This window comes from Heterodontus francisci, chromosome 24, assembly GCF_036365525.1.
Source record: "Heterodontus francisci isolate sHetFra1 chromosome 24, sHetFra1.hap1, whole genome shotgun sequence".
Classification (NCBI taxonomy): Eukaryota; Metazoa; Chordata; class Chondrichthyes; order Heterodontiformes; family Heterodontidae; genus Heterodontus; species Heterodontus francisci.
The window spans coordinates 60575842-60600301 of NC_090394.1; the positions used below are offsets into that span (position 1 = coordinate 60575842).

Below are 24460 nucleotides of genomic sequence, written 5' to 3' on the forward strand. Positions count from 1 at the left end.
CAAAAGGAATTGAGTCTAGATAGCAAAAGCATGGATACGACTTCTTGGGCAGTGGGAAACAGGTAGGGAAAGAGCTGGTATTTGATGGTTATGATTTGGGCATTGATGTTCAACTCAACAGGGAGGTTGCATACCATCTTGTTGAGCTTGATTACGTAGCTGGAAAGAGTGATGCGGCCAAACATGTATTCAGTTATCCCAATGTTCAGCTAAAAAAGAAGTTCTAGCTCGCCTTCAATTTGATGTCAGATAGACAAGTCTGACAAAGCAGACTGTAGAGGATTAGAGGATGGTAGTGGGCAGGAAGGTGTGACACAGTAAGATAAGGTGATACTCAAATGGCATTATCACTGATTGCCACTTCAGAAGTGGCAAAGTCAACATACAATGGCAACAGATGGCACAAAGCGTAGGGCAAGGTTACGTAAGGATAGGAGACTAAGGAAATAGGAATTAAAAGTTAAGGGAGGTCTCTGCACCCAAATCATTATGGGAGCTATCTGGTAAACAACATTTTAGCAGCATTTTCTGCTTTAGGAAAGACAGCGATGAGTGTTGTGGAGCAAATGGAAGACTGTGGCCATGTCCAGGAGGAACTCAAACTGGCAGGGAGAGAGGTTGATATAGCTGTAGCTTTGAATGGGGTGGTGAATCAAGTGTGGCATGTTGCTAGAGAGCAAAAATGAGTTAGGGAGTAAGTATAAGCTGCAAAGACTGGAACTGAGTAGCAGGACACATTACTTTTTTTTTCAAACATTGCATGCTCATTAAATCAATCACAAGGTGTCTGGATGGAGGAGTTATTGAACTCAACAGTGCAAAGCAGCTGAGTTATTTGTAACTCCTCCCACATAAGCTCTAACACTGACGTTTATATTGTGAAGTCAACTCGCGGAGTTGGGAAATAACCTGCACAAGTCTTTGTTTTTGGCCAATGGCAGAGAGATGGCACATAATAAAGTGCAATTTCAGGATGCTGGATATTTTATGATTACAAGTAACCATACTGTCCCCAAATAAAATTTAAATGGTAAAGATCATCTCTAATATTAACATTTGTACCCCTGAGAAAAATACCCAATATTTAAACAATGGAAAATATTATTACTGTATCTTCTGGACTTCGATTAAATCAAGGTCACTGAAGAATGCAAATGAAGCAGGCTCCAATTGCAATGGATTTCTACTATTTATGTAAACTTAGTCAAAGAAAGAGCATTGACTGCCATTTAATTAGAAATACTGTAGTAATTATACTTTCAGAAATTTTGATATCCTTCAGAAATTCACACAAATTTCACACAATGAAATCAAATGTTATATTTATATGAAGTGTTACGACGAAGAGGAAAGCTTGGTACACAATGAAGATTGCTCCACTGAAGTGATTTCAATTTTTTTTGGCAGGGGACAACACAAATCTAGTTTCAATACTATTTTGATGAAATGAGACAGAAATATACTCCGAGGGCTGTCACAGACCCAGACATGAAGTGACTATTTCCAAATCTTACATATTTAAATAAAAAGGCAGCCACCCCATGATCTGAGACCAGTTTTCCCCTCATCTTCCCTGATGGCTTAACTTTGAAATTGGCAGAAAATGCAGTTTATTCCAACATACTCTTACCTGTGTCTGTTCATCAATTTCTTTCCGTATACGGTCCCCTAGTACAATGAGGACTGATACAGCCATCTGTACATCTCCCTGCTCTGCATAGTAATGCAGCATGTCTTTAACAAGGCAATTAAAGTAATCAGTGGGCAGATAGGCATCATAGAGAGGCTGAGAGATTGACATGAGGGAAAAGGATTCAATTGGGGTCAAGCACACAGTTTCCGCTTCATTTCCACTGACGTGCGGCGATTCCACTTTGTCTTGAAGATGGTCTGGAGCGGAAGGGTTATCTATAATTTCGTGACGCAGTTGAAACGCTTCCTGAGGCAAAATGTATTCATGTTCTTCTGCTAACAAACAGGAAAGGCAGTATATGTAAGGACTTTTTGACATCTCAATTTAAAAGAAATGAGAAACTTGAACACAGATCCTATTCTAAAATGGCAATTTTACATGTAGAGACATACAATGGGCAATTTTGTGAGCCCACACTGTCTCACCAGCAGTGCAAATCAGAAATCTGGATGTGCACTGGTTGTGATTTCATGACCATTAATTTTAATAAGTCTGAAAATTGTGCCCGAAATTCTGGTGTTCCCTGCAGGTGGCAGGCAAGGGGGTGGCATGGTGATAGAGGTATCACAATAGGGCTTTGGATTAGGTTCACATTGCTGATGAAAATTTGTGTGTAAAGGTCCGGCAAGGACAGAATCAGAGAGGGCTGCGATGCTTTCATCATTTAATAGCCTTCAAACACAATAATCACTAGAGATTGAGGCATAAAAGGCTGTCAGTGGACCCTTACACCTGCAATGAGTCAACACCTTCAAGAGAGGATGCCAGGGATGAAAAATTTGCAATTAATTAAAAGGGTCTCAAACATGTAGACTTGTACGTAATGTTTAAATGATTCTGGACATCTCATAAAAACTCCCAAGACAACGAAACAATTTAGTACCAAGACCCTCCTCACCATCTACTCGTAGTACCATTAGCTTTCTTTAATCAACTTAGAGCTTCTGACACTTGGAATGGGCCTTTTGTTTGCACACAACAGTTGCTTATTAACGGATCTCCATATATACCAGAAGAGCTCTCTTGTGGTTAGGAGACATAACACGATCAAGTCTTCACTATACAAGTGATAACAACGGCAATTTTTCTTAACAGTATGTGAATAAACGCTCACCAGGAGCATTTTCATGATCCACCATATAAAGGTCATCTTCATCTCCTTCCACATCTCCAAATAGGTAATCAGCAGGCACATCGCTACCTTCTGTCTCCTCATACTCTAATATGCAAGAAGGAAAATATCAAAGTCAGATTAGACGATACACTATAAAAGATGAAAACTTAGGTTAAATGATTTCATTGTAAGCAATCACTTACAAAAAAATCACAACTAGCAAGAGGAACACTAAAACAAGGTGGCAGATTATTGTAGCACTAACACAGTACATGCAGTGTGAACGCAGCTTCCCCCTTGCACTTCCCTGCACTATGGAATTCAAACCTAATTTTCATTGGGATCGGCGTGGGAGAGTAAACAGCTGAAACTTTAGACTGACAGTGTTTATCTGCCAGCAGGTATAGAGATTTCATGCCCTGACTTTGTTTTTTAAATGTAATGAGAAAAACAAAATCAGATAACAATTCTATTGAATTTACTAAACCAAACTGCCCTGGGATGAAGAAATCTTTAGTGTGATGTGTTACATTTCAGTATTTCCACTGAGGTCACAAAGCTACAAATAACAAGACATTCAATTTTTAGTACCCAAGATTTAATGTTAGGTAGCAGTAGGATACAACAGAAGCAAATGTAGTGCATTTCCCCGGAAAGAAAGGGGAAAAATACTTGAAATAAGTCAAGCTGAGCTGCTCTTGCCAATTTAGTGGTCAGTTACAGATAAAAGATATGCAACCAGATTATGCAACTATCCTGTCAGTATATGAATAACTAGAGACAGAGAAGAAACAAGAAAACTACTTTGTGAAAATTAACATTTTCATAACAGTGGAGATTGAAGGTGAGGTCAGTTCTTTACTAGAATTTTGTAATCTAGCACAATTGTTGAAAAATGGGTGGTGTATTGATGGATATACATTGCTGTTTGATACTGTATACTCCACTTACATAATTTTTTTTAAATCAATGCTGTAACATTGACAGAATCTTTAACACAGATAAATCATAATAAGCCAAGTAACACTAGCATTGACACTGTAGTATCATGTCTCAATAAGTTTAATTGGATAAATTTTAATTGACCTGTTTAACTGGAGTCCCAGTATATGTACAAAAATACTGATACAGTAACATGGCAAAAAAATCAATTACTGTACCTTCATTTGCAGTTATCAAAGGGTTTGAGGAATCTAAATGATTAATCTCTTGCCAATTTTCAGTCTTCCCTCGCTCCAACCTAGTCTCATTGCCTAGTGCTGCAGAGAATTCCTTAAGACTGGGAATGAAAATAAAACATGAACTCATTAGTTTACCTACTATATTAAATGGAAATAAACTGCACTGCTCCAAAAATTCAGCAAATCAGACAGAATTTGAAGGGAGGGGACTTTTGAATGTGGAAACTGTCATATTAAAATAAGAAAAGCCATACCTACAGTGGATAAGCTAACATACATTCAACCTGTGTACAAATGAATTATGCCACGAGCACAATACAAAATGATAGAAAGCCAAGGTCAAATGGTTTGTTGCTGATAGGCCAACTTATTTATAAGCCATAAATGCAGTCTTACCACAGTATTCCACAGCTGGAGCACACTTTTTTAAAATTTGAACTGCCTCAGATTTTCTTACCTGTTCATAAGAGGCAAGCCTCCACTCTTGCCTATACTTTGATTCAAATTCACAGACGAAATAGCACCTGGGTTGGAGTAGACAATCCTCAGCATCGTCCATGTCTGAGCCACCTAACCACAAAGGAAGAACAAAGTTAAACCTCGTTCATACTAGTGGTGTCGTGCATCAGGAATACTGACAGTACCATAACGTGAAATCGGTACAGATTCAACTTGCCCTCAACCCGCCAATTTAAGTGTTTATAATAGTCACTGTAAAACACAAAGAACAGACTGCATCAAGTGGGGAAAAAAGGTCCACAGCAATGTCACCAGCACCATTATGCATATGAATATATTACAAATTTTAAACATTTGTACCCAATGTTTTACTATTTTAAGTTAACATGTAGCACAAACAGAATACATGATAAGCCTTGAAGAAGTCATTTAAAATCCCATTCCTCGGGGCTGACCACAACTCTCAGAGCTTTGTCATTCATTAGTAATCAAAGCACCACTTGGGGAGGGAATACAAGTCATATTTACCATTAATGTGTCACATAGCTTGGCATCCCTCAGTAATGACTGCAATCAGGACACACTTATTTTCTCTTAAACTGCAGAATTCATGCACCATTTAGTGCACATTACATGAATAAAACTTCCTCCCTATCTCTGAAGATGACCATTTATTTTGGGGTACAGTTTCATGTCTGCCAGCAGCTTCCTGATATAGTGCTCAAGTGTAATTAATGATGGCCGGTAGGCTAATTTACTGTGGTGGAAACCAAAGCTGACCACACACTTGCCTCAATTGGCACATGTATGCTTTACAGCAGGTGTTACTAAACAGCTGTTTTCACAGTTTCTCCTGGGTTTCTGCTGACGTCACGGCAAGAGAACAGAGAACCTCCATTCCTTTAAATTTTGGTGGGGTGGGGTGGGGGTGTAAGGCAGAGGTAATATATATATTTTCCATTTTTGACCCAGTAATCACAGTACCTGATAACGATATAATTCTTTAGCAATTTTGGCATTATGATCACAGAGCTCTGCCAGCGACCGGCCAGTCAGAATATACTGTTGTGCCATGTTGACAAACCAGTCCATGGAGTTGCTGCCCAGTTCAGTTTCAAACACATTAAGAGCACTGGATACATTTGCAAATTGCTCTGATAAATCTGGCTTTTTGAAGAAAAAAATGGGATAACGTCTCTCTCCGCCATAAGTTTTCCGATTTGAGTCACTAGAAAACATGCTATCTTTTCCTGCAAAAGCCAAGTCTCCAAATAGCCCATAGCACAATCCTTCAGGATTAGCACGATCAACAGGCCGGCTGGCATCTTTGAACATGTGCTGGTACAGAGTACTATCTTTCGATCCGGAAAGGAGGTAATAAGGATCATGAACATGACGCCATACAATTCCAGTAGTAACATCCTTGTGCTCCTCAAACATTCCAAATGGAATGTATGGGCGTCGAATGTCCCAGACATAAATGTTGTGATCTACCATCATGGAGCAGGTTGCTAAATGGTATTTAATTTCTGGTCGCCATTTCACACGTGCTACTGAGGCAATAGTCTGGACACAATAGATCTCCTTGGTCCTGGTTGTTGAAATATCCCATACTTTCACCATTTTATCCCGTCCTCCAGTTGCTAACCATCCTCTGAAAAAAAAAATAAAGTACGCATTATTTTGTATTTATTACTTACTGTTTGTGACTAAGATCTGTATACAACTTGCCCAACCCCTGAAGAAATTTATTCTAAAAAAAAATAAAATAAAATCAAATGTACAGACCAGATTCGGTCAACAAAAACATTGTAGTGATGCATGTTATGTGTGAGCAGTGTGTTACATGACCCTTTTAATTAAGGGATACAGGGAGAAAAATGGCTAGGAGACAGCAGGGTACAGGTAAGTGTATGCGTTTCAGTTTAGTTCAATGTGAGTATTGGTGTACCTAGGAAGTTGTGTTGGAACCTCTTGCAATTTACATGAATGTTTTGCACATAGGCATAAGAGAAATGAAGATTGCTTATATCACTCATACTTGGAGGGTACGAACAATTATGGGGAATAATGCAGGAGATTTGTGGAGGATATGGACAGGTTAGTAAGTTGGGTAGGTAGTTGGCATATATAGTGTAGGTTTGGGAACAGGAATAGTGAACAGCAGAATACCTTACTCGGGTTGAGGAACAAAGATCATAATAAAAGGGGGCGTACAGTGGAAAAGGACTGAAAAAAAAGCTAAATCCTGAGTTTTACAGCAAGGGTCACTGCATTGATGTTAAATTTGTAAAGGCACTGCTTATGCCACATTTGTAGTAGTGTGTGCAGTTCTGGACACACCATTATATAAAAGGGAGAGAGTACAGCAATGATTCATTACAATAATAAGGAAAGGCTTGAAAAGTTGGTGGCGTATTCACTGGAATGGTAAGTGATTCTTCCAGGATCCAAGAGGTTTTCAAAAATCATAAAAGATTTTGAGAGAGTAATTGGTGGAAATTCATTTCCACTAGTGGAAGTATCAGTAACATGGGGTATAAAGTCTGCTTATGCTTAGGTTTTCACACATGGAATGCCTTACAACAATGGCTACTGAGGCACAAACTATAAAAACTTAAAAAGGAATTGGATAAGTTTTTTTTTTAAACAAACCAATAAAAAAGTCTAGGGAGAAAGGACAGGAAAAATGGGGTTTAGAGTAGCAGCTCCAGCTGAAGAACAGACACAAGCACCAGCCTAAGTTTGCATTTCTATGATTCTATTGACAAGACAAGGTGAGGGACAACAGCACAAATTGTTTTGTAATTTTTTAAAAAGCAAATTTTTTTCTAAAAAAACAAAATCAATATTTAACAAAATGGGTAAACAACTGCATTGTGACCTGTAGTCCAATTAGCGGCAAAAATAGTATAAAATGTTCATTCAAAACAGCTTGTAATATCACCTAAGCCTTAATTACAAATGTAACTAACTGAACTTGTATGCTTTTGATCAGGAGTATTAAACTCTCTGGTAGCATCTAATTCAGTCCACCTGAAGGATACTGGTTTGATTTCTGTGGATTCTCTACAGTCTGTTAGTTCACCTTTAAAGTGTGTTGCAAGCTGGCGCAGTGATGAAGCTCCAATATGCTGCCACAATATTTCAGCTAAGTATTAACCCAATTTCTCCCCCCCTTCCCTATTTATTTATTCCAACTGTTACCCAAATCTTCTTCAACCTTTTTCCTAGTCTCCAGGGTTCCCCTGTTTTGTGACTAGCTGGAAATTGCTACACCTACTGAAGTGGCAGGTCTGCCAGTTTTCCCCATGGTCTGTTTATGGGATGCAGCTTATCACTTTCCCTTTAGTTCCCAACAGATGATACAGGCAGAAGCTGCATATGAAGCTTTCCTGCTGGTTGCTGCCTGTGATTCCCCAATCTCAACTGTATAATTATCAGGTATTGAGTACAGGTTGGGCAACTTTCCACAGAAAGCAAAGAGGCATGAAAGGAGGAAACAGAACTTTAGTTAGGCCACACTTAGAATATTGCATGCAATTCTGGTCGCCACACTACCAGAAGGACGTGGAGGCTTTGGAGAGGGTACAGAAGAGGTTTACCAGGATGTTGCCTGGTCTGGAGGGCATTAGCTATGAGGAGAGGTTGGATAAACTCGGATTGTTTTCACTGGAACGACGGAGGTGGAGGGGCGACATGATAGAGGTTTATAAAGTTATGAGCGGCATGGACAGAGTGGATAGTCAGAAGCTTTTTCCCAGGGTGGAAGAGTCAGTTACTAGGGGACATAGGTTTAAAGTGAGAGGGGCAAAGTTTAGAGGGGATGTGCGAGGAAAGTTCTTTACACAGAGGGTGGTGAGTGCCTGGAACCTGCTGCCGGGGGAGGTGGTGGAAGCAGGTACGATAGCGACGTTTAAGAGGCATCTTGACAAATATATGAATAGGATGGGAATAGAGGGATACGGTCCCTGGAGGTGCAGAAGGTTTTAGTTTAGGCAGGCATCAAGATCGGCGAAGGCTTGGAGGGCCGAATGGCCTGTTCCTGTGCTGTACTGTTGTTTGTTCTTTGAAACCATTCGGACACATTGTCGTGCTCCTACAGTAGCCACGTTTACAGCAGCTTTGTCAGAAGCTTGAGCTGGCTGTCTGGCCACCACCTTAGTCAAGACAGAGTACTGCGTAAGATGGGAGAAAACAGAGATAAATAGCGGAAAATAATTTAATAGTAGGTGTTACTCAGGTCAGTTCCAACAAAAAGAACTTTGAGATGCGTCACGGCTTTATTATTTGATGGGAATTTGTCTGATATTTAAGACTTGCTCACTAAATCAGGGCTTAAGTTAAAATATTCCACAATTAGCCTGTAATTTTTCAAAATCAAAATGTATTGCTAAATATTGCACATTTTTGTAAAACTTCGGCAACGAATTTCGACATTCCAGTTTTTGTCATGCAAAAATGGCTTGGGTTAAATTTGGCAAGGCAATATTTGGCATCAAGTCCTTCACAAGGAGTGGCTCAATGCCAGTGTATTAAATTTGAGTGTTCAGACGAGTAACTGGACCTTTGTGCATGATACTGCCTCTACTATGTATATACTAAATATCCATTGATACCAGTCTACCCCGCTTTGCATGTGCCTTGTTATACCACAGCTCACTTTAAAGACCTTAATGTACTCCAATTTGACAAAAGAAAAAAATCAGTCTCATCAGAGCTCTAAATATAAATATTAAATTTTGCAAGAGCCTTGCACTCACCTATCATCTGGGTGCCAATCACAGCAGAAGACAGGTCCATTATGTGCTGTAAACATGCGCTCATATCTATCTGGCCGTCTTATGTCCCAGAGCTGAACATTACCATTTTCAAATGAAGCAGCAAATGCGAAATAGTCTCTTACACTGAATTGTACATCCCGGACACTTTCTGACTGACCTACAGAAGATAAAGTTCCACTCGCAAGGTTACCAAAATAGGCTCAATATTTATGGCAGTTAACATTTGGCAAGACTTATCGGAACACATAAATCTCAAGTCAATTACCATGACTCGCTGGCTGACAAACCTAAAAACATCAAAAGTCCTCAGGAATGTTATCCATACTACAGAATCAGCATGATCTTGGACATCAGCATATTCACAGGCATTGGCTAAAGACAAGAAATCTGAACACAGAATAAGTACTTTCAGATGTAGAGGTGATCTACACACATCTTACAGATTTTCTATTAATTTTCCACTCTGCCTATTTTCCCCCCGAAGTTCTGAAATTTTAATGCAGCTTTACAAGTAGCACCTTAAATTTGGTAAATGGTACTCATTTTTAAATGACACAAAAGCATAGCTTTCAGTTTGGCAATTTTAGTTTTCTGGCATCCTGTATATAAACCAACAGAATGACCACAGGATATGAGCAATTACTTAAGGACAAGGAGATTGACCAAAAAAGCAGTTTTATGGCAAGTATAGGTTTTGCTGCATTTATAACTGGAAAAGTTAACAGAAGCACTTTGTAGAACCTAGTCCTTTAATTTTAAATGTGTATGTCTTACTCCTGAAACCAGATCATTGTCTAGTTGCTTCTGTGCTCCTTTCCCAAGGAGGAGAGAAGGAAAGGAGTCTTTGCAGTGACTCCTATTGAGAAGTGCAAGTATTTTCATTGCCAATGAGGACTGGATCCAGTCTTCTGCAGCTAAAGAACCAGTCAGAAATCATTGTTCAGAAACACCAAGAACGGCCAACTAGATGAAGTGCCAAAGGGCTGTCCGCATCCATACCTCAATTAACAGTTAAGCCTTCAGGAGACAAGGGGCGTCAAGTGGCAAATAAAAAAAAAACACAAGGCCTGGGTGCTGTGTGGGTTAAGAACATGCAGGAATGGAAAAAGGAAAAAATTAGCAAAGACAAATGTGGGTCCATTACAGGCAGAGACAGGATAATTTATAATGCGAAATAGAGAAATGGCAGAGAAGCTAAATAATTACTTTGCATCTGTCTTCACGGAGGAAGATACAAGAAGTCTCTCTGAAATAATTGAGATCCAAGGGTCTAGTGAGAATGAGGAACTGAAAGAAATTAGGATTCGTAAAAAAGTAGTATTGGAGAAATTAAATGGGACTGAAAGTTGACAAATCCCCAGGACCCGATGATCTTCACCCTAGAGTGTTGAAAAAGATGGCTACAGAGATAGGAGATGCATTGATCATCTTTCAAAATTCTATAAATTCTGCAATGGTGCCTGCAGATTGGAAGGTTGCAGATGTAACCCCACTGTTTAAGAAAGGAGGGAGAGAGAGAAATAAAAAGAGAACGACAGACCTGTTAGCCTGACATTGGCAGTAATGAAAATACTGGAATCTATTATAAAGGATGTGATTACTGGACACTTCAAAAATAATGGTCTGATCGGGCAGAGTCAACATGGATTTATGAAGGGGAAATCATGTTAGACAAACTTGTTAGAGCTTTTCGAGGACGTTACTAGCAGAATGGATAAGGGGGAAACCAATGGATGTGGTGTATTTGGACTTTCAGAAGGCTTTTGATAAAGTCCCACATAGGAGGTTAGTAAGCAAAATTAAAGTGTATGAGATTGGGGGTAATATACTAGCATGGATTGAGTAACAGGCAGAAAATAGAGTATGAATAAATGGGTCATTCTCAGGTTGGCAGGCTGTGATCAGTGGGGTACAGCAAGGATCAGTGCTTGGGCCCCAGCTGTTCACAATCTATAATCAATGATTTGGATGTGGGGACCAATTGTAATATTTCCAAATTTGCAGATGACATAAAACTTGGTGGGAATGAGAGTTGTGAGGAGGATACAAAGAGGCTTCAAAGGGATTTGGACAGGCTGAGTGAGTGGGCAAGAACATGGCAACTAGAATATAATGTGGATAAGTGTGAGGTTATCCATTTTGATAGGAGGAACAGAGGTGCAGAGAGACTGCGAAATGTTAATGTCCAAAGGGACCCAAGTGTCCTTGTTCATAAGTTACTGAAAGCTAGCATGCAGGTGCAAACAATTAGAAAGGCAAATAGTATGTTAGCCTTTATCGCAAGAGGATTTGAGTACAGGAGCAAAGAAGTCTTACTAGTAAGGCAGATGAATTGAGGGCGTTGATTAACGCATGGGAATATGATATTATTGCTATTACTGAGACATGGTTGAGGGAAGGGCAGGACTGGCAGCTTAATATTCCAAGGTATAGAGTCTTCAGACGTGATAGGGGAGGGGGTACAAGAGGAGGTGGCATTTTACTGTTGATTAAAGTGACAATTACTGCAGTAAGGAGGGACGATATCCTAGAAGGTTCCTCTAATGAGGCCATATGGGTAGAACTTAAAAACAAAAAGGGGGCAGTCACTTGGCTGGGAGTGTACTACAGGCCTCCAAACAGTGAGAGAGAGATAGAGGAGCAGATATGTAGGCAAATCTCAGAGAGGTACAAAAATAATAGGGTAATAATAGCCGTGGATTTCAACTTCCCCTATATTAGAGGGGATAGCATTGGTGCAAAAAGCTTAAAGGGGGCGGAATTCTTCAAGTGTATTCAGGAGAGCTTTTTGAGCCAGCATGTAGAGAGGCCTACAAGAGGAGGGGCATTACTGGACTTAATCTTAGGGAATGAAGCTGGACAAGTGGTAGAAGCGTCAGTTGGGGAGCATTTCGGGGATAGTGACCATAACTCTAAAATTTAAGATTGTTATGGAAAAGGACAAAGAGGGACCGGAAATAAGAGTACTGAATTGGGGGAAGGCAGATTTCAATATGATAAAACAGGATCTGGCCAAAGTGAACTGGGAGCAGCTTCTTATAGGAAAGTCTACATCAGACCAGTGGGAGTCATTTAGAAGGGAAATAGTGAGGGTTCAGGTGCAGAATGTTCCTGTAAAGGTGAAGAGTGGGACAAAACAGGTCAAGGGAACCCTGGATGTCAAGGGATATAGAGGATTGTGTAAGGGGGAGAAAAGGTGGCGTATGGCAGATTCAGAGTGCTGAAAACAGTGGAGGCCCTACAGGAGTATAGAAAGTGTAGGGGAATACTTAAAAAAGTAATTAGGAGAGCAAAGAGGGGGCATGAAAAATCACTGGCAGACAAGACAGAGGAAAATCCCAAGGCGTTTTATAAGTATGTTAGGGGCAAGAGGATAACCAGGGAAAAAGTGGGGCCCATTAGGAATCATAGAGGCAAACTGTGTGGGGAGCCGGAGGACATAGGGGAGGTTCTGAATGATTACTTTTCATCTGTGTTCACTATGGAGAGGAACGATGTAGGTGTAGTGATCAGGGAGGGGGATTGTGATATACTTGATCAAATTAGCTTTGAAACGGAGGAAGTATTAGCTGTTTTAGCAGGCTTGAAGGTGGATAAATCCCCAGGCCCAGATGAGATGTATCCCAGGCTGCTGTGTGAGGCAAGGGAGGAGATAGCAGGGGCTCTGACACAAATTTTCAAATCCTCTCTGGCCACAGGAGAGGTACCAGAGGATTGGAGGACAGCGAATGTGACACCATTATTTAAGAAGGGTAGCAGGGATAAACCAGGTAATTACAGGCTGGTCAGTCTAACATCAGTGGTAGCGAAATTATTGAAAAAAATTCTGAGAGACAGGATTAATCTCCAATTGGAGAAGCAGGGATTAATCAGGGATAGTCAGCTTGGCTTTGTCAGGGGGAGATCGTGTCTAACAAATTTGATTGAATTTTTCGAGGAGGTGACTAGAGGTGTAGATGAGGGTAAAGCAGTTGATATAGTCTACATGGACTTCAGTAAGGCTTTTGATAAGGTCCCACATGGGAGATTGATTAAGAAAGTAAGGTAAGAGCCCATGGGATCCAGGGTAAATTGGCAAATTGGATTCAAAATTGGCTTAGTGGCAGGAGGCAGAGGGCGATGGTAGAGGGTTGTTTCTGTGAGTGGAAGCCTGTGACCAGTGGTGTACTACAGGGATCGGTGATGCGACCCTTACTGTTTGTAGTGTACATTAATGATTTAGACGTAAATATAAGAGGTATGATCAGTAAGTTCGCAGATGACACGAAAATTGGTGGTGTCGTAAATAGGGAGGAGGATAGCCTTAGACTACAGGACGATGTAGATGGGCTGATAAGATGGGCGGAGCAGTGGCAAATGGAGTTTAATCCTGGAGAAGTGTAAGGTGATGCACTTTGGGAGGTCTAACAAAGCAATGAATTATACAATGGATGGTAGGACCCTAGGGAGTACAGAGGGGCAGAGCGACCTTGATGTACTTGTCCATAGATCACTGAAGGCAGCAGCACAGGTCGATAAGGTGGTTAGGAAGGCTTAAGGGATACTTGCCTTTATTAGCCGAGGCACAGAATATAAGAGTTGGGGGGTTATGATGGAGCTGTATAAAACGCTGGTTAGGCCACAGTTGGAATACAGTGTACAGTTCTGGTCGCCACACTACAGGAAGGATGTGATTGCAACGGAGAGGCTGCAGAAGAGATTCACCAGGATGTTGCCTGGGCTGGAGCATTTCAGTTATGAAGACTGACTAGATAGACTGGGGTTGTTTTCCTTGGAGCGGAGAAGGCTGAGGGGGGACCTGATTGAGGTATACAAAATTATGAGGGGCATTGATAGGATAGATAGGAAGAAACTTTTTCCCTTAGCAGAGAGGTCAATAACTAGGGGCCATAGATTTAAGGTAAGGGGCAGGAGGTTTAGAGGGGAGTTGAGGACAAATTTTTTCACCCAGAGGGTGGTTGGAATCTGGAACACAGTGCCTGAAGGAGTGGTAGAGGCAGGAACACTTATGACATTCAAGAAATATTTAGATGAGCACTTGAAACGCCATAACATACAAGGCTACGGGCCAAGTGCGGGGAAATGGGATTAGTGATGGTCGGCATAGGCTCGTTGGGCCGAAGGGCCTGTTTCTGTGCTGTAAAACTCTATGACTCTAAGTCTTGCTTCAATTATTTAGAGCATTGGTGAGGCTGCACCTGGAATACTGTGTGCAGTTCTGGTCCCCTTGACTGAGGAAGGAGATATTTGCCATAGAGGGAGTGCAACAGAGGTTCACCAGACTGATTCCTGGAGTGGTGGGATTGTCCTATGAGAAGAGATTTAGGAGACTGGGCCTGTATTCTCTGCAGTTTAGAAGAATGAGAGGCGATCTCATAGAAACTTACAAAATTCTTGAAGGGATAGACAAGGTAGGCACACAAAAAGGATGTTTCCCCTGGCTGTGGGGTCTAGAACCAGGGGACACAATCACTAAATAAATGGCTTGCCCTTTAGGACTGAGATGAGGAGGAACCTCTTGACTCAGAGGGTGGTGAATCTTTGGAATTCTCTGCCCCAGAGGGTAGTGGAAGCTCAGTCACTGAGTAAGTTCAAGACAGATTGATAGATTTCTCGTTGCTAATGACATCAAGGGATATGGGGATAGTGCGGGAATATGGCATTGAGGTAGACCATCAGCCATGATCTAGAATGGCAGAGCAGACTCAAAGAGCTGAATAGCCTGCTCCTGCTCCTATGTGTCCTTTACCTTCGGGACCTGAACCCAGCTCAGACTGAAGAGATGAACATCTTCCCCGAGACAGCATCCAAGTATCCTGCATTACATAAATCTGGATAGTTCCTTCTGTGTATGGAGCCATAGCCAAGTTAAACAGCAATCTTAGTCAGCAAGGTCACAAGTATGGCTGGCGTGAAATGTGGAAAGTATCAATTTAATGCTTATTAGGGTGGGTTAAGACTCGTTCTTGGAGCTGTATGAGGGGATCAAGGAGCAGACAGGGGACAGCTAATCCACACAGCAGTTAACTAGGCAGCACTTAATAGAAACCAGCGTTTTTGTCAGTTGAGGTTCCACTCCCTCCCACACAACTATTTTGTCATCAGAAGTCCCAATTTCCTCAATGAAATTTAAATATTTTAAAGTTTTGAATGCAACAGTAGAACAAGGGAACACAAATTCTAAACTAATAAGAGGCAAATAAGAACTTATATCAGGGCGTTCTCTTTATGTAAAAGTGATCAACACATGGAATGGACTTCTGGATAAAACAGTGGAAGCCTTTCCAAATGGATAAAGAAGAATTGATGAATCACCTCCTTCACCCATAATTATCTTGCGAACAGAATTAATTACTATAAATGGTGGTGGCTGCTTTAATTAAACTGATCAATAAAACTTTTTCTAAAATGTATTAAAGACACTCCACACAGTATGGTGGCTGCCTCAAGCTGAGGAAACTCTGGTGTTGATGTCAGCATTTCATCGCCAGACAACTAATGCTGTTCTTCACCATTCAGATGGTGAAGGAGTTAACTTCACACTTAGAAAAGGGTGTGTATTTCTTTGTAGTACTCAAACAGGAAATGGGACAATGTTAGATATATCTTCAGCTATGCTATTTCAGAGAGACAGGCCATTAAGTAAACATGAGGGAAACATGTTAACTATCGCTGCTAATATTTCTATAGCTCAACAGACAGGAAATTATAAAATACTTTCACTTTAGTGGAAAGATTTCCAAAACATGAGAATTACCCAACTAACATTTTTATATGAATTGCTAATAAAGGAATACTGTTTCATAAATGGACTGGCCACATTGACTTTACAGAAACATAGATAACTATATCCTTTACCAGAGAAGGTGCTCACAGATTCCCTCTTCCTGAGATCGAAGCACTTCATGTAGCCATCCTGAGAGCCACTCAGCAGCATGTGAACCTCATTGGGATGGAAGCACACTTTATTAACAGTGCGCTTGTGCTCAGTGAAAAGCTGATCCTGTTTGTTGCGTGATGGTTTGCCCAGATTCCATGTCACCACAGCTCCATTTGTGGCTGCTGTCGCTAGCAAGCTGTCATCCATCTGATGCCACACCACGTCAGCACAGCTGAAGTTGAGAGAGAGCTTGCGCCCAACCCGGAGGTTTGCCTTTTCCACAAACTGTTCCTCCTCCACAGCATAGATCTTGAAAATGTTGCGACCAGCCACTACCACCTGGGCGGCATCCCTACACACACTAATAGCATTGGCAGGTGCATCAAGGTGGCAGAATATAGTTCGCCCTGTGATGGTTGTGCCACTCAGGGCTGTGGTCACTCGTGCCATCTTCTCCATTGAAAACACAAGTAATTTCTGGCAACGCTGCCAGTCAGGAAATGGGACTTGCCGTTATCAGTTACTTCAGTCTTGCCAATCTGAAATGAATACTGTAGTTCCACGTTTTAAGCAGTTTCCAATTGGTCCTTATGACAAGTCAGTTTACCCAGTAATATTATTGTACATTAGGACAAATACTGACAGATCTTGAAGCATGTGCATCGGCATTATTCTAGTGCTACAAGCACAGGCAAATTGTATTTATACTCCTTAAGTTTAAATAAAGTATTTGCTCATCACCATGGATAGAATATATAAAATGAGCAACAGTTCCAGTAGAGTCTAGGACTGGCAGAATCCAAAATTCACACAAATTTTGTTAAAAACCTGAAATGAGAGGAAAGAAATTAAAATTTAATCATCAATAAAAAAGTCATTTCGGAAAAATGTCATTACAGGGGAGGCAGTGGCACAGTGGTAATGTCATTGGACTAGTAATCCAAAGGCCCAGGCTAAAGCTCTGGGACATGGGTCCGAATCCCACCATGGCAGATTGTGAAATTTGAATTCAACTAATAAAAAAATCTTGAATTAAACGCTAGTCTAATGGTGACCATGAAACCATTGTCAATTGTTGTGAAAACCCATCTGGTTCATTTATGTCCTTTAGGGAAAGAAATCTGCCTTCCTTACCTGATCTGGCCTACATGCGACTCCAGGTTGACTCTTAACTGCTCTCTGAAATGGCCTAGCAAACCACACTGTTGTATCAAACCACCACGTAGACTAAGAAAAGAAATGAAACCGGACGTACCACCTGGCATCACCCTAGGCACTGCAAATGACAATGACAAACACAGCCCTGTTAACCCTGCAAAGTCCTCCTTACTAACATCTGGGGGCTTGTGCCAAAATTGGGAGAGTGTCCCACAGACAAGTCAAGCAACAGCCTGACAGTCATACTCAGAACCATACCTTCCAGACAATGTCCTAGACATTGCCATCACCATCCATGGGTATGTCCCGTCCCACCGGCAGGACACACCCACCAGAGGTGGCAGCACAGTGGTATACAGTCGGTTGGGGGGGGTAGTGGAGGGGAGTTGCCCTGAGATTCATTATTGAATCTGGACTCCATGAAGTCTCATGGCATTGGGTCAAATATGGGCAAGGAAGCCTCCTGCTGATTATCACCTACCGCACCCACTCGGCTGATGAATCAGTGCTTCTCCATCTTGAAAACCAATTGGAAGAAGCACTGAGGGTAGCAAGGGCACAAAATGTACTCTGGGTGGGGGACTTCAATGTCCATCACCAAGAGTGGCACGGTAACACCACTACTGACCGAGCTGGCACAGTGGTTAGCACCGCAGCCGCACAGCTCCAGCAACCCGGGTTCAATTCTGGGTACTGCCTGTGCAGAGTTTGCAAGTTCTCCCTGTCTCTGCGTGGATTTTCACCGGGTGTTCTGGTTTCCTCCCACCACCAAAGACTTGCAGGTTGATCGGTAAATTGGCCATTATAAATTGCCCCTAGTATAGGTAGGTGGTAGGGGAATATAGGGACAGGTGGGGATATGGTAGGAATATGGGATTAGTGTAGGATTAGTATAAATGGGTGGTTGATGGTCGGCACAGACTCGGTGGGCCGAAGGGCCTGTTTCTGTGCTGTATCTCTAAATAAATAAGTAAAACTGGGTCTGCGGCAAATGGTGAGAGAACCAACAAGAGGGAAAAACCTACTTGAGATTGCCCTCACCAATCTACCTCTCAGAGATGCATCTGTCCGCGACAGCATTGGTGGGAGATTGCATTGGTGGAAGGCGGCAGATGCATGGGAACACCACCACCTGCAAGTTCCCCTCCAAGCCACACACCATCCTGACTTGGAACTATATCATCGTTCCTTCACTGTTGCTGGGTCAAAATCCCAGAACTCACTCACAGCACTGTTGGTGTACCTACACCCCAAGGACTGCAGCAGTTCAAACACCACCACCTTCTCAAGGGCAATTAGGAATGAGTAACAAATGCTGGCCTAGCCACATCCTATGAACAAGTAAAATATAAAAAATTTGACCAAGTTTTCACCTAAAGACATATCACTCGTCCATATGGTCTTTGTTGCCCGACAAATCCAAGAAAATTGTCAAGAACACCAGGAACTCTTCACTGCATTTATCGACCTGACTAAAGTATTTAACTCAATAAATCGTGAGGCTCTGTGGAAGGTGCACCAAAGATTTGGATGTCCAAGAAACATCATCACAATCCTGAAACTGCTCCATGATGACTGCAACTGTCTTGAGTGGGAGATCTGAAACAGACGCCTTCAAAATCCGGACCGGGGTCAAACAAGGCTGTGTAATAGCCCCCATACTGTTAAAAATCTACCTGACAGTGGCTATTCACCTCAAAGATCAGCTGCCCTCTGGTCCGAGTATTAAATGATGGAACACTCTAACCTCAGTCGCCTCCGTACCAAAACTAAACTGACCACCATAAACATACATGATCTACAGTTTGCGGATGACTGAAGTGTCGTTGCCCACTCTGAACCAGATTTGAAAGCCGCTCGATCTCTTCAATTCTGCATACAGGAGACTTGGCCTGTCCTTGAATGTTGCCAAAACAAAATTCATATCAACCCACAACTAGTCAGCCAAATATTCCACCTCCCATATATGTTGAAGGAGACACTTTGGAATATGTTGAGCACTTCCCATACCTTGGCAGCCACTTCCCTCAAAAGACCACCATTGATGAGATCCAACACCAGATCAGCTGTGCCAGTTCAGCATTCTACAACTACAGCAGCAAGTGTTTGACAACAAAGACCTCCGCAAGTCAACAAAAGTACTCGTGTACAGAGCAGTTGTTGTCACCACACTCCTGCACTAGAGTGAGACCTGGACTGTACATGAACAACACTTAAGGGCACTAGGGAAATTCCATCAGCAATGTCGCCGCTGCATCCTCCGAACTCAATGGGAGGACCGATCAAATGCTAGTGTCCTTCTTGAAGCCAGTTCCACAAGCATTCAGGCAAAACTCCTGCAAGATCAACTTTGATGGACTTCGATTCACTGTGTCCAGATGGCCAAAATCATCTCCCCCGCCAGGTCCTGTTTTCTCAGCTCTCAAATGGTCAACGTTCCAGGGGAGGACAAAGAAAACGCTTCAAAAGACACTCTCAAGCTCTCTTTTAAGTGTGGCAGCACTGACACTGGCAACAGTTGTCCATCAAGCTGCACCATGCTTTGAGTCCAAACGCCTTAATGATGAGGCAAAGTGACAGCAGAGAAGGAAAGAAAAAGCAAATTCTACATTCCGGATCCCACTACCTGCTGGGACGTCCTTCCCCATGCACCCAAAGATCTGCGGGTCAACAATCGGCCTGTTCAGTCACCTGAAGATCCATGGCAGAAACTCACGACTTGAGCAGATGTCATCCTTGAATCGAGGGGCAGATGATGACTTGTCCATATCAGAAGCTTCCACATTTTCTTGGTGGGTAGATAGATATACAGAAAATGTCACAAGGCTCCACCATTTGTCTTCGCTGTCATTCTTAGAAAAATGCACAGAATCTAAAGCAAAGTTTAAAACACTCGAGACATTTTTAAGCTATATAATCTGTTTATCCCAACATTTGGTGCAAAATCTTTACTGTAGCCCTCGACAGTTAGATTGAAAGAACAGGAAAGGTGAAAATCTATATAAATTTGCAGCTCGAATGCGATTCATGTCTTCATAAAAGTTTCCTTTTAAAAAAGGTAGCAATCTTGTTGCACATTATTTCAACATGTGCAATCATGTTGTATTGGCACTACGTCTGAAAATGCTCCTGTGGCACCCCTTCTCCTGAATAGAAGGATGTGTATTTAAAAATAAAGATACAGTGTAGAATGTTAGATGTTCTGACAGTTATTGTGCTACAGGGATGCAGAACACTGATTTGAGACCGTAATTTCTTACACAATAAACTCCCAATTTTATTTTGCCACCACTTGGAGTTATCAAGCTTTCCTTTGTCAGCCAACAGCTCAATTCGGAGAGAGGACGGTTTACTTACTTCTAGGCCTCTGATCATCACCCTCAAACTAGTTATCAAAGGGTGTAAGGTATACCGACCTCCCCATCTTGTGCAGAGTCACCCAGTTCTGTAAAGTCCCTTCCCTCAGCAACATAACAGAGTATGAGGTACCCACACTAATACCTCAAACTGACAGACTTAGAATGTACTGCTTTAGTACATGTTTTACTGCCAAATGTACAATTCATACATCATCTTGGTTTGGTTGGTACGATTTTCACTTTAGGACAGGTGGTGTTGCTTTTGAACCCATAAATCAAGGATGACATTCTAGTAAAATGCAAAGGTGGTGTCCAAATAAAGTATTAAACCTAGGTTCCAGTGACAAAAAAAGTATTTCTGCCAATGGTGCTTCATCATACTGACTTGTTTTCCCTTTGTCCCAGTACATATACAGTCAGTAATACAAGTTCACACTGAGAAAATACAATTATAGTTATTCAAAGAGCAGCACTCATTATCCATTACTACACAAGAGGGGATTAACAGTGAGAGCAGAACAAGAGTATTCTATCTTTGGCAGAGAGTAGACTCGACTTCAGTGCTATGGAATCATTTTACATGAACCACCAAATGGATTCAGTCAAATTAAATGCATTAAATTGACTAAATTGACAAAATGGGTGTTAATTCAGCTGCATTAATATTGACCGAAATGCATTAAGCAGTGTCAGTCTGGGCTGAAGTAGTACAATCAGGTTAAGACTATCAAGATGAGAAAAATTTTAAAGCTTTGTTCGATTCCTAATCTGCACATTACTAATTGTTAAATAACGAATTTACCCAATATAAATCTAAATACACTATTGCTACTTCAAGAATAACTTCGTACCCGCTCTTTTTTTACTTTTATTTAGCCCATTTAGAATCTACAGCAGTTTCTTTTGGGCCTCCTTATCTCGAGAGACAATGGATACGCGCCTGGAGGTGGTCAGTGGTTTGTGAAGCAGCGCCTGGAGTGGCTATAAAGGCCAATTCTGGAGTGACAGGCTCTTCCACAGGTGCAGCAGTATTAAAACAGCTCATTCCCAAATTCAACCGCTGGAAATGGCACTTGCATCGTGATTCAAATTTCAACATTACCAAACTTCCAGCTGGCAGGCTCGTCAACTTTGGTGCTACTGGCAGTCCAGCAAAATCAGCCATACTTCACAATTACGCAACCCTTTTCCGAGCCCTGAAAAAGCATGAACAAACAAACCACGAATGGTTGGTTGCATAATGCATGCGTGCAGTTCACGCTTCCTCCCACAGGGCTAGGGTTATATCAGAGATCAAGTAATTGTGGAAATCCTGTACTAATAACTTCAGTACATGACAAAACAGGAACTTTGTAAACAAAAAAAAAGTAAGTTGGATGAAAGAAATATGATTGCAGTTTCCGAATTACTCAGGCTGTTGTTTTCCATTCAATTACAGAAAGGCACGGAGCTGAAGCGGACTGGGATGGATGTAGCGAAATTCAGTGATAAGAATTGAGGCAATTTTACATTAAGAAATCTTCGTACTAAATCCAATTAAAAAAAATAAATACTGCCGCTTCATGGTAAATCCAAATTCAAAAAGTTATTGATCGCGATCATGTGATCAAAGCGGAAGGAAGACAAAAATTCTGATCAGAATATAAACTGGGAAAAAGCTCAACTTTATTTTTACATCTCAGTACTGGGAAGGTGTGATTAGTTGAATTGAGGATACACGACCTCAGTTTAACTGATTTTTAAAAAGATGAAACATTTCACGAGAAACAGTGTTACGCAACTCTTAATTATGTTTTAAAACATAGCACATGATTAAAAAGTAGTGTTACTTAATTCTGTAGTTCACCAACTAGTGGAACCCATTCTTAACATTAATTTATTGGGCGAGATTTTAAACTCATTCAAAATCCACCCACTTACACAGAGTTAAAATCGGGCCCAATTATTTAAAGTCGCACTCGGTACATCTTGCAGGCGCATAATCATAGAGGTATTTGGGGGTTGGGGGGAGAACACTCAGGAAAAGTGACCTTTTGTGCAAAGTAGCTACCACCACGTTAGGGGCAGGTTTGCAGCCGCTACAGAAAAGCCAAACAGCTCAAGCTCGAGTGTCCTTTTGAATACAGTGGTGCAGTGGTTAGCACCGCAGCCTCACAGCTCCAGCGAACCGGGTTCGGTTCTGGGTACTGCCTGTGCACAGTTTGCAAGTTCTCCCTGTGACCGTGTGGGTTTCCGCCGGCTGCTCCGGTTTCCTCCCACAGCCAAAGACTTGCAGGTTGATAGGTAAATTGGCCATTGTAAATTGTCCCTCGTGTAGGTAGGTGGTAGGAGAATTAAGGGAAGGTGGGGATGTGGTAAGGAATATGGGATTAATGGGATTAGTATAAATGGGTGGTTGTTGGTCAGCACAGATTCAGTGGGCCGAAGGGCCTGTTTCAGTGCTGTATATGACTATGACTCTATGAAACTACAGAAACAATGGATCATTACAGCATCACGTGGAGCAGAGCTGACAGCAAGTTCAGTCCAATTATCACCACAACAAAAACCCCGGGAATAAAAACAGACAATGTGAATTTTGACTTTTCTAACAATCGGTTTCGTATTTCCACCGTTACTGGAAACATTGCAGAACACAGACCTGTAGCCACCCCGCCCCGGCTCTGGGACTATCTAAAAACCCCTTCACTGTTCCCCTCACTCTTAATCCAAACATCTTTCCTCTTTCGCCCCAAAACACAAACTCAAAACCCTCACCTTCCATCCGCCGCCATGCACCGGAAACCGTCACCGAATGGCTTCCGTCCGTTGCGAACAATCCACACAAACATTCCGCCCTGAGGTCGGCCGTTCCGGATCTGTTGTGCCGCCCCATAAAAGCATTCCACCGCCAAGATTCTCTAATCCGGGCCGGACATTAATGCCACGAAATTCTGATAATTCGTGCTTTTCAAAAATCTCTTCGCTCAAGCAAAAACCGCTTTTTTCAGTAAAAACGACAACTCCCAAGATCCCACGCGGCAAGCATGATTATAGACTCAGGTCACGTGAACAGCTCCAGCGTGGGTCCGGCTTTTGTAACTATGGTAACGACAAGATCAGCGCAGGATTCCAGGAGCCGTGACGTCGTCAATGGGTGGGGCGAGAGGTGCGCATGCGTTAACGGTGTCAGTCGCTATAGTGCCGTGCAGCAGCGGGTTTGCTCAAAGTGATGAGCTGACAGAAAGCAACAGGTTGCTTAATGAAGCGATTACACCTCATTCGTTCATCTGCATATTGAACAGATCACCATATAGTGTCAGCAAACTGTGTCCACTTGCAAGGAAAAAAATGTTTTCTCAAATTAAGTAAAGGCTGAAAGTAAATAGCATACTTCTTACTTCTTTGGCCTCCTTATCTTGTAAGACAATGGGTAAGCGCCTGGAGGTGATCAGTGGTGTGTGGAGCAGCACCTAGCGTGGCTATAAAGGCCAATTCTAGAGTGACAGGCTCTTCCACAGGTACTGCAGAAAAATTTGTTTGTCGGGGCTGTTACACAGTGTCAGCAAATTGTGTCCACTTGCAAGGAAAAAATTGTTTTCTCAAATTAAGTAAAGGCTGAAAGTAAATAGCATAAGGGTATGTTTTACCAACCTGTGCTCCTGGGCTGTGAATATGTACAAACTGCGAGACTGGAAGAGACAGGGGTCTGGCTACAGGGCAGCTAAAGACTGTCAAAAAACATCTAACTGCCCGAAACTTGCTTTGTGAAGACAAACACAAAGTATTTGTTTAGTTTCTCTGCCATTTCCTATTCCCCACTATAAATTTTCCTGACTCTGCTTGTGATGGA

The 24460-nt window shown here is 41.8% G+C and overlaps 1 protein-coding gene across 4 annotated transcripts in view; it reads right to left on the bottom strand.

The window, feature by feature from the left end:
* The window catches only part of wdr24 (WD repeat domain 24), a 28795-nt gene extending 5377 nt beyond the window's left edge, over nucleotides 1-23418 (bottom strand). The window contains exons 1-8 of one of the 4 annotated variants that reach the window (XM_068056357.1): nucleotides 23386-23418; nucleotides 16090-16939; nucleotides 9211-9388; nucleotides 5432-6101; nucleotides 4446-4558; nucleotides 3968-4086; nucleotides 2808-2912; nucleotides 1631-1965 (exon numbers count right to left, since the gene is read on the bottom strand). In XM_068056357.1, coding sequence (XP_067912458.1) covers nucleotides 1631-1965; nucleotides 2808-2912; nucleotides 3968-4086; nucleotides 4446-4558; nucleotides 5432-6101; nucleotides 9211-9388; nucleotides 16090-16570 — 2001 coding nt within the window. In that variant the 5' untranslated portion in view covers nucleotides 16571-16939; nucleotides 23386-23418. Of the gene's footprint in view, nucleotides 1-1630; nucleotides 1969-2807; nucleotides 2913-3967; nucleotides 4087-4445; nucleotides 4559-5431; nucleotides 6102-9210; nucleotides 9389-16089; nucleotides 16940-19895; nucleotides 19923-21730; nucleotides 21815-23385 lie in introns of those variants that run through there. The other 3 variants (XM_068056353.1, XM_068056354.1, XM_068056356.1) reach the window with 3 other exon arrangements.
* Between the last annotated feature and the right edge of the window lie 1042 nt (nucleotides 23419-24460).